The 11197-nt window shown below is 48.7% G+C and overlaps 1 protein-coding gene across 1 annotated transcript in view; it reads right to left on the bottom strand.

The window, feature by feature from the left end:
- The window catches only part of SHCBP1 (SHC SH2-domain binding protein 1), a 38130-nt gene that overhangs the window by 4958 nt on the left and 21975 nt on the right, over nucleotides 1–11197 (bottom strand). Inside the window, exon 11 of the mRNA XM_015417220.1 lies at nucleotides 3492–3623. Coding sequence (XP_015272706.1) covers nucleotides 3492–3623 — 132 coding nt within the window. The remainder of the gene's footprint in view (nucleotides 1–3491; nucleotides 3624–11197) is intronic.

The following is an 11197-nucleotide window of genomic DNA, read 5'->3' on the forward strand; positions in this document are numbered from 1 at the left end:
AGGGCTCAGGGCAGGTCACAACAGTTAAAACGAACATAAGAATTAAATATAACTTAGATTCAAATCAACAATCACAACAGTCACAGTGTTCCTTCTTCACTGGATGGCACAGTAAAGAGAAGTTCAGGAGATGGTCCAAGGTGGGAAGCCATTACTCATCCTTGACCATGTGCCTGGTGGAACAGCTCCATCTTACAGGCCCGGCGAAACTGTTTCAAGTCCCGCAGGGCACAGAGAAGAAGAAGAGATTGGATTTATACCCCGCCCTTCACTACCCAAAGGAGTCTCAGAGCGGCTTACAAACTCCTTTCCCTTCCCCTCCCCGCAACAGACACCCTGTGAGGTAGGTGAGGCTGAGAGAGCTCTTGACAGAAACTGCTCTTTTTTCAAGAACAGCTCTTATCAGAACTACGGCTTGCCCAAGGTCATCCAGCCAGGTTCAAGTGGAGGAGTGGGGGATCAAACCCGGTTCTCCCAGATTAGAGTCCACACACTTAACCACTACACTAAACTGGCTCTCAGGTCTTATTAGACAGTGTTCCACCAGGTTAGGGTTAGGGCCAGGGCCAAAAAGGCCCTGGTCGCAGATAACCGGACGGCCTTCAGGCTGGGGATCACAAGCAAGTTATCAGCTGAGCGAAGTGCTTTTTGGGAGGCATACCAGGAGAGGCGGTCCCTCAGATACCAACAAAGTGTGAATTCATCCCTTTCAGAGACAACAGCTGTGTTATTGCTTATACAGAGTTGGATTCCATGGATGCATTCCACTAACACAGGAGTCTTCCACTGACTGCAAGATGCTCTTCCGCCAGCGGAAGAAGCTCCACTGGGATCATTCTGGTCAGGAGTTGCTGCCTCTTTCCATTTCACTCCAGAACCTCACTACGAGGTCGGCACAAGCTTGTGGGGTGACACGCCGCCGTTCCTTAAACTGGGAGCGACAAACAGATAACTGGCTTATAAGAAACGCAACCTGTAGCCCAAATGCCACGAGGGATGGAGCGTTGTTTCGTAAATAGCTCACGAATGCTTACGCCACAATATATCCTTCAGTGTTCAAGCTTGGATCTTGCCAACCTTTCCACTGGCGCAGGAGGGGAGGAAGAGTGGCATCGCCGTATTCTCCTACTGCCCACAGTCCTCCCACGTATGGCTTTTTGTCAATGCAGGTCACATGATTCCCACCAAAGGCTTGCGAGGGTTCTAAAGGGGTCCCCCCCCCCCATCTTGCATCAGCAGAACGCCTGGCCGGATCCAACGCTTTGGGCAATACTGTTTCTTTCTTTAAAGTTTATAGATCTCCTTTTCTCCTGATGATTCGAGACACTTTTGATAAGAGGAACAAAGGGGGGGGGAATCTCGGTGTTCAGCACAGGCCTCCAAGGCACCATTTGATTTCATTTGCTTGCCAGCATCATCACCCAGTTCGGACCTCCTTCGGCACAAAGTCCTGGCTCTGTGGTTCACCTGCCACACGAGCAATCTCCACTGGGGGCAAAGCAGGGCATTTTCAGTGATGGCTCCCCCCACCCCGCTCTCTCCTTGCCTTTACTTCAGCACCAAAAAAAAAAAGGGTTCTCCAATTAGACTTTGAAAGCTGCAAGTTCCACAGACTATATAGATAAGTTTGGCTGGAGATCTTCAAAGTAGCTACATTTGCTCACAGGTGCTTTGAGGCTACGTCTCTCCTACAAACAAATCCATTTTTGTGGCTGATGCTCATTTATTTTGATGGTGTTTTATGATGCCGCACATCACTAAGGGCACAGTGCAGAAAACGAGACGGATACATTTCATAAATAAATCAAGCTCAAAAGTCGAAAGAAAACTAATTTAAGAGCATCTGTGTCTTATGATGAATCCAAGTTCACTCGGTACACGACTGAGGGGCATAACTCTCAAACCCCGACTGGCAACCAGTTTTTCAACTTAGCAAAAAGTTGGAAGACAGCATTGGCTCTGCTCGCCAAGATCAGTCCCCCCAAAAGCAAAGGGCTCTCCCATTGGGTGAACAGCAAGGGAGGCCTTGGCCAAGCCCAATTGGCAAAAAAATTTCTCAGCTTTGCAGAGAATTGGAGGGTTGATGTCATCGCCTCTGTTCACCCACTCAGTTCCACAAAAGGCAAAGGGCTCTCCCATTATGTGAACAGCAAGAGAGGCCTTGGCCAAGCCCCTGACTGGCAAACAGTTTTTCAAATTCACACAAAGTTGGAGGGCTAGCAGCACTGGCTCTGCTCACCTAACTCAGTCTCCCAAAAAGGCAAAAGGCTCTCCATTACATAAACAGCAAAAGAGAGGCCTTGGCTGAGCCCTTGCTTCAAGCATATCAGCTGCTTACTCCCATTTAGCTTGGCTCATGCTTAGAAGCACTGTAAGGTGAAGTGTTTTGCTGCTTAGGCTATGGCCAATGGGACCAAAGAGCCCTTTGCCTATTAAGGAGCCCTTGGGAGAAAGTGCCTGAAGTGCATAATAGTGCGCATGGCAGGGAAAGTCCTTGGGATCACAAAGTGATGCTGGAAATCAAACTGGAATTCTCTGTAGGTCTGATTCCTCCCCACATCCTGGACCTCAAGTTGCTCCTTCCTTCCTTCATTCAACACACAGTTGAAAAAAAAGAATGAAGTTACTCCTTTAAAAGAACGTTTTTAAGGGATCTGCAATTAAAGTAACTTCTTTCTGACAGTGGCCCAAGACCCTCAATAAAAAAAAGAAATTGGTGTGCAAATATATTTTCACATAAAAGGTGCTGAAATAGTCTTTGCTAACCCATCTTAACGTTTGTTATTCAAATCTACCTCTCAAACGATGAAGTGTTAATTATCACCTACTCCAGAAGACAGAAGGGCATAGCAGAGAAGAATGTTGTCAAATTCAAGTGGGGGGGGAGGAGAAGGGGGGGCAGGTCCTCCATTAGGAAAGTGAACACACTTTTTGAGATCAAATCCCAGAAAAGCATCCGCATTCACCTGTGTTAGCCACGTACCACCTAGCTGGGAGCAAGCTGGGCTTCATGTTGGACATGCACAACTTCTGAGTGTCTATCCACAGACGGGTCATCGGTGAACTGTTGAGGTCCGCTCCATGCTAGGCAACCCCCCACCCCAATTCCACAATCCTAGGCAGATTGCAAGAAGAGGCTTTTTGATCCCAATGGGTCACTGTACATGGCTGGTGGCAGCCCTGCCCCAAGGGAAATTGACCATAGCAGGTAGTGGATTTTTAGCATCGTTACTGATGACGGTGCTCTAGTCTCAAGGGGCATCCATCCATCAATATGATTTCCTTGGCTAAGCCATGCTGAGATGAAGATTCCGTAGGACTGGAACAGAAGAACTGACCCGATAGATTGTGCCCCCGTATTAATTAGAGGAAGGGGAGGACTGCCGGATTCCTTCACCAGAGATACCCCCTGCAGGACTTTCAGGCTGTCCCTTGCAAGCCGATATAATCTGGTATGTCAGTAGGCCGGCGGCTCAGTTTCGAGAACTTACTTAAGATGCCTTCCACCGCATCGTGCTGGATTAGCTTCACGCTGGAGATCTTCACGTCCGCTCCCGTGCATTCAACGAAAGCGTCTCCTTTCCCTCGCTTCTCTATCACAACATCGTCCGGGAGGCCATAGCCTTTAGAAGAAGATTAAGGAAAACTAATTGGGTGGGTTGCTACAACTTGGGAGCTCAAAGCACACACACACACACCCCTGAGCAGTGTTAATATCACGGGGCCTCCAAATTCTTTAGCCAAATTCTACCTGTAGGGCAGCCACTGATTATCCCCCATTATCAGGAGTCACTAATCTTTCTACTGTGCCAGAGAAAATGCCCTTGCCAAGAATGGTACCACTGTCTGAATTTAGAGGCAATTATCCCCGGCAAATGTTTTCTTCTTTTCCTGTAGCTGCTCTTGGCAAATGAAGAACGGCTTTGAAACCCCAAATGCATTGGGGTATTGAACATTTGTTGCCCTAAGTCGTCCATGTGTCTTCTGAAGTTTTCTAAGTAACAATAATCCTGGTTTTATCTAATTTATGTTGTCATTAGAAGGGTTTCAGAAATAAGGCACGGAAAGAGACTTGGACACTCGGTAAATTAGCTTTTCGTAAGTGTTCCAAGCTCTTCACATAGAATATCTCAGCAGTCTTACAACCACCGTTAGTAGGGCCATTCGGATTCCCAGATTACAGATGGACACCATCAGAGAGCAGGTTGTTTAAGTTAATTGCCAAACTAGGACTCGAATTCAGGACCTTGACCCCAATGGAATATTGCATAGGCGGAGAACAGCTTAAGATAAACTCCTCCTCTCCCCATTCTCATCTCCGATTACAAACAACCCCACTTTTAAGTTATGCATTATATACCAATTTATATTTCACTGTACCAGGAATAGCCTTCTACTATGGTCAAGCCACCAGTCATGATTCATCTTCCTGGCCTATTTCTGCATTCTATTTTTTTTTTAAGTTGTCATCCTTGTTCCAGTGGCAGTGGGTTAAATCCTTCCCCCATCCGTTTTAACAACCCAAAAAGTGCTACAATGCTAACTAAGCTATCCACAATTGTTTACATCGAGCCACTTAGAGAAATTTACGAGCGCGTAAAGCTTTTACGGCCTGTCCCGGGAAAGAATAATGATAAGGCAGGTGATAATGCAGATACCATTAGAAAAACAAGAGCCTACACTGTTCTGGGATAAGAAAGAGTACCCGTCCACCCCGGTTGGAGACAGGGATCCAACAAGAAGCTGCTCTCTCGTTAAGACAAAAACAGTAGAAAAGATTCCTGAGGGCAAGACCTGTTGGCCCAACTGCATGTACAAAGTCATTGCACACAGAGGGAAGGAAGTGGGATTCAGAGAACTGGACAAGCCTTCCCTACTCTATACGTTGGCCTGACATGAACAGAGAGCCAACAAATTGTATATTGGAAGCAGTGATTTTCTAAGGTTGCATTATCACCTCCCTGGATATTGCACCACAGTGAATGTTCGCAACTGGATTTTCCCATGTGGACAAGCGGGTCCAGCTGCAAGTTACTGCGGCAACTCGGCGACGATGCAATACCCAACAATGTGTAGATGCAGCCTTACCATTTCCTACTGTACCACCCATTCAAGTGGGGCTGGCATGTTCAGTCATGGGGGAACAACATTTGCACACTCGGTTCTGCTCTCTTCTATATGTACATGGATCCTGTACACACACGCGCACACACACGTGTGTCATGTTTACAAGCCTAGTGAGCCTTCAAGTCTGCTATCAATCAGAGGAGAGGAGAGGACTCCCATCCACCAACATTCAAGGCCATGAATCGACCTAACCCTCTTTTAAAATCATCTGTGCCTGCAGTCATCACTATTTCCACCGGCAGCAAAGTAGGATTTTCTCTTTTTTGTCTGAATTGAAATCTATTTTCCAACACTTCCATTGGGTTCCCCTGAGTTCTTTTAGTATGACGGGGGGGGGGACGACTCCCTCCTTTCATTTTCTCAACCCCAAGAATAATTTTATAGGCTGCTATCATGTCGCCAGTGCGGTGTAATGGTCAAGAGTGGCGGACTCTAACCTGGAGAACTGGGGATTGATTCCCCACTCCTCCTCCTGCTGGGTGACCTTGGGACAGTCACAGTTCTCTTAGAACTCTCTCAGCCCCACCTTCTTCACAAGGTGACTGTTCCGGGGAGAAGAAGGGAAGGTGATTGTAAGCCGCACTGAGACTCCTTAAGGTAGAGAAAATCGGGGCATAAAAACTAACTCTTCTTCTTTTGTAGGTTGAAAAGTCCCAGAGCCACCAGCCTTTCCTCAAAGGAAAGATTCTACAACAACTTAGCAGCTATCCTCGGTACTTTTTCCAGCTCTACAATACCCCTTTTGAGACACGGTTTTATTCAGGACTGCATTTGACTAATTTTAGTTTTATTTATTGGCAAGTCATCATTGAGATTATAAATTGTGGTCTTTTATGTATTTTTATCATTGTTTTTATATACATTGTAAGCGGCCTCAAGTTCCGCAAGGTGGAAATGTGGCTAATAAATGCTTTTAAAGGTAAAGGTTCCCTTGCTCGAAAGTCAATCGAGTCCGACTCTAGGGTTGTGGTGCTCTTCTCCGTTTCAAAGCCAAAGAGCCAGCGCTGTCCGAAGACATTTCCGTGGTCATGTGGCCGGAATGACTAAACACCAAGGCACACGGAACACTGTTACCTTCCCACCGAAGTGGTACCTATTTATCTACTTGCAATTTCTTGTTTTCAAATTGCTAGGTTGGCAGGAGCTGGAACTAGAGATGGGAGCTCACTCCGTCATGCAGGACCCAGGTCTCGAACTGCTGAACTACTGACCTTCCACAGCCTGCAGTTCAGCGTCTTAACCACTTGAGCCACCGCAGCTCCTGCTTTTAGCTGATAATAAATAGGGCAACCAAAACTACACACAGTATTCCAAAATAGCTTTATACAACGATGTGTAGTTTCCCCTCCCCAACTTTGTCTTCACGACAACCCTGTAAGGTTGGTTAAGTCAAGAAAGCATGACTGACCCAAGGGAGAGCAGAGCTCCACACAGTTGAGTGGACATTCGAACCAAGATCTCCCAAATTGTAGTCCAACCCTCTACCACACTAGCTCCCAGGAAGACCGGTAACTGAGCACCAAGTCAGTAGCCCTTCCTGCTCCTGGCATTCAGAGGTACTCTGCCTCCAAATATGGAGGTTCCACTAATCGGCACTGACAGACTTGGGGGGGGGGGATCTAGCATAACCATCCACTTTGCAAGTTTTAACCAAAGAACAGGATAGAAGTTTTTAAACGAAATTAACAATTCCCCTGAACTAGCGCCCATCACGTCTGGTGATAGCGAGATCTGTAAATTAATTTAATTGCACATGGTATTCGGAACTGAACTTTTTTGTGTGCATAAGTTTATGCAGCGACACATCCCTCAGCGGTATGCCAAGTCCTCCCAGGCAGCCAAAACTGAGCAGTGCAACAACCACAATCGCCTTGTCGCTGTGACATTTCGTTCCTGGACAAGGACTCCATTCCGTGCGTTCTCTTCACGCACCCCTCCTGTATCATTAACACTCATCCAGGGTCGTTAATACCCCCGCATCGTTAAAATGTCACCCGACGCTGCTGATTATTATTATTTGCCGCATCTCTCGCTACTTTCATAAGTCTTTCAAAATGACAAGCGATAACACTTCCCAGCACTTGTTCGATCGCCGAGCAAACCAGATGCACGCTTTTGTTCCTTAAAAGCCGGCGGCCCTGTGCCGTCTGGCCCCCTTTCATTTTCTTGCTATCGTTTTCTTGACCTCCCCGATAGGATGCAATTTGTCATAAATACCACCCCGAGTTCCCAAACCATCATATTCTCGACTCCGGCAGATAAAGAACTTTATTGAGACCCCTGCCTCCTGGAGGAAAGCTGCATGCCAGTGGACGTATCTCTGGAAATCGAACCTTTGAGGAGGGAAGCCAAAGAGAAGCCCCCCTCCCTTCCGTCTCCACATATGCACCAGAAGAGAAAGGAGGCAGAGGAAATCGAGCTGAAGCAGCAGGAAATTAAACCTCTCGGCTTTCTCTCCATTAAGGAGTTTTGCGAAGATAAAGATCGAGGCTGCCGCATAAGCCGGCTCCAAACCGCTGGGCCCGCCCCGCTGTGATATACAACCCATTATATTAACAGGTGTGTAACGGCAGACATGACGTTTCGAGTAAAAGCTCCCCAGGCGTAGGATGGCCTACATGGTCCACAGGACAGACTTGCAACAAACTTGCTGAAGGCCGGGAGACCACCTGGGACCCTCACATTCAGCAATTTGGAGCCAGCAATGCGCAAGCGGGAATATAAATGGAGTTAGTGCAGTTCCACTCATGCAAGATCTTGTGCAACACCTAGCGCTTTCCTTCCTATATATATAACAGTACCCAGCTGATTTATGGCAATCCCTTAGGGTTCTCAAGGCAAGAGAGGTTCAGAGGTGGTCTGCCACTGCCTGCTTCTGTGTCACAACCGTGACCTTCCCTGGTGGTCCCCCTTCCAAATACTAACCAGGGCCGAACCTGCTTAGCTTCTGAGATCTGACGAGATCGGGCTAGCCTGGGCCACGCACGATGTTGCACAGATGGAAAAACAATGGGGACATAAGTCTGACTTCGCGCAAGCAGTTACTGTGGTCTTTTTCTTGCGTTTCCGCTTGGCGCAAGAACTCCAGCAGAACGTTTGCACTGGATCCAATCCGCTACCTTGAATTGTGGGCGGGGGAATAAAAAAAAATAAGCAAGCATTGCAGGGAGGGAGCTACATGGTGGCCACTGAAAGTTGTGCACCAGCTTTTGAGAAATGATGAAAGCGTTCCATTGTGCAGTCACTTCCTCTGGATAATTTCAAAGGGGTGGCCAAGTTTCCCTGGCAAGGTAAAATTAAACAGAAGTCCACTAGCACCTTCAGGGCCGGTCCCAGGGGTTTTTTTGCAGATTAGGCGAGGATATCTTCTGGCACCACCACCACCCCCGTGCGCCCACCAATTTTCAAACATACAATGCATTTTAGGTATTGCAAGGCCAGAAAGATAGACAGACTGACAGATGATGAAACTGCATTGAAGCTGGGCTCGGACCTCCTCCCTCGAGAACTTTTTTAGACACACACACACCCCAATTTCAAGGCAGCTCCTTCTGAGCAAGAAGGCTGTGCATCAGGGCCTCACACCCAAGGCCTTCCTGAAACCCCGACCTTAAAGCCACGGGTTTCCTGCGCTGGAGAAAGCCCCCTTGGGCGCCAGTCGGGTGAAAACCAGAGGCTAGTTGAAAGCCGGGCGCGAGACCCTTGCTCTCTGCGTGCCGCACAGAGGATCGTGCTTTGCTCTGGGAGGGAGGGAGGGAGGGAGGGAGGGAGGGAGAAAAAGGAAGGAAGGAAGGAAGGAAGGAAGGAAGGAAGGAAGGAAGGAAGGAAGGAAGGAAGGAAGGGCAAGACAGAGAGGAAGGAAGGAGTGGAAAGGAAAGGGGAGAGAGAAAAAGAGAGAAAGAGAGAGAACGAACAAGGGAGGGGGTGGATTCTCCGATGCCAGCCATTTGCAGAGAAGCGGGGCGGGGGCAGAGCCACGCTGCCTCCTGCCTGGTCTCTCCCCCGTTTTTTTGGGAGCAGCTGGAAATGGGCGCTGGAGGAAGGGGCGCAGTGCCCAAAGAGGCCGGCTCGAGAGGCCTCCGGGAAAGGGAGCTGAGCAAAAGCACCGGCTCGACTGCTTCAATAACATTTTCATTTGAGATCTGTTCTCCCCCCCCATCCTCCTCTTATAGCAGCCTCTGGCTGCTGCTGCTGCTGCGTGGCTCTTCCACGTGGCTGGCAGCTCCTCAGCTTAACCCAGCGGCTCTTCCATGCGGCTGGCGGCTCCTCAGTTTAACCCCTTCATGCCTGCAGAGGAAGAGGGAAAGGCACCTGTCCCGCCCTCCCCACGGAGGAGCGTCGCCCAGGCTGCCCTCCGCCATGCCCTCTGCAGCTCCCAATGGGGCTACTCAGGAGGAACGCGGCGGGTGGGCATGGGGGGGAGGATCTGGCACGTCTCTGAGCCTGGAAGCGGGGACCAGCGCCCGCCCGGGGAGGTCCCTTGCTGTCCTCTGCCTCCTCCTCCTCTTTCTCGCATTATAGGAGACCTGATTCCCCGCATAAGCTTCCTCCACCACCACCTTCCCGCGCCCTGACATGGCCCCCGCCCAGCCCCACAGGGCACTTCACAGACGTCGGGAGGGGAGGGTGGCGATGGGTGGCGAATCAGAGATGGGCGCAAGCAGGGAAGTCTGGGCCCCGCGGGTGGGGGGGCAGTGCGCTTCCTCCCCACCGGGCAAGGAGCTGTCGCCCTTAGTCCCCCCCCCTCCGGTTCAGAGGTGTGCCGCAGCTGCCAAGGGCTGCATGGGGTCAGGCGCCAGGAACACGCTACTCCTCCTCCTCCTCCTCTGGAGAGCAGGGGCAGCAGCAGAGTTCTTGGGGCTGAGCAGTGGGCTTTAGGTGGGACAGGGGCTTTTGGCGGGGGGCGGCAGGGCAGTTTGGCGCCCTCCTCGGAGGCCCGCCCTAGGCAAAATTCTAGTTTGCCTAGTGAGTGAGCCGGCCCTGAGCACCTTAAAGACTAAAAGAATTTATTGCAGCTATGGACCGCTCAGGGACATACGCAATGATGCATCTTACCAAGACAGCTTCGACTCTTGAAAGCTTATGCTGGAATAATTTTTGTTATTTACAATACATATAATCTTGCCTTTTCTCCTCAGACTCAAGGCAGCTAACAAAGCAACAACAAAAATAAAACGAAAGCCCATTTTAATGATTTCATGTTTTGGTGAGTGTGTTTCTTTAAATGTTTAGTGTGACTGCAGTAATGTAAGGAGAGTGATAGAGGGAGATAAGTGTGATGTGATTAGTTGATGACTGAGAGTGTGGGAGGAGAGGTGTCTCCGAGGGAATTCAGTGTTCATGAAGAGATGAGTGTGGAGAGTTTTTGTGGGAGTCTGTGTGACAGAGGAAGCAGTTGGAGTTTAGTTTAGCCTGTGTGGCTATGAGAAAGTTCAGGCTGTGTGGCTATATATGAGAGTTCATATATATATGAATTGAGAGAGTTCAGCCTGTGTGGCTACATGAGCAAGAGAGTTCAGCCTGTGTGTCTACATATGAGAGAGAGAGATAAGCCTATCAGAGCTGAGTTTTGGTGTATGAGAGACTGTGTGTGACGCCAAGCTTTGTCAGTAATATTTTCTTTCTTCAACAACAGTTCAAAAATACCCAGAAGCCTATTTTGTTCTTTTATAAATAAATCATTATTTGTTTAAACGTATCCCAGCAATCAGAACAGTCCTTCCTCAGGGCCACATAGTCCTCTGAAGCGCCCAGACACTGGGTCATTCTACCAAAATATAGAGAGATTTGGAATTTTTAATTCCTGGCGGCAGCAGAATCTACTAAGTTCAAGTACACAGAGTGGGTTTTAAAGGAGAAACAGTCTCCCCAATAGGTGAGGACGTCACACCCATCCACAACACAAACAACGCACCAGTCCTTAAAGTACCACTGGACCCCAATGTCTCAGCACAGAGAAATGGGCTGCAGAGAAGAAGAAGAAGAAGAAGAAGAAGAAGAAGAAGAAGAAGAAGAAGAAGAAGAAGAAGAAGAAGAAGAAGAAGAAGAAGAAGAAGAAGAAGAAGAAGAA

Source organism: Gekko japonicus, unplaced genomic scaffold, assembly GCF_001447785.1.
Source record: "Gekko japonicus isolate JY-2015 unplaced genomic scaffold, Gekko_japonicus_V1.1 scaffold1505, whole genome shotgun sequence".
Taxonomy (NCBI): Eukaryota; Metazoa; Chordata; class Lepidosauria; order Squamata; family Gekkonidae; genus Gekko; species Gekko japonicus.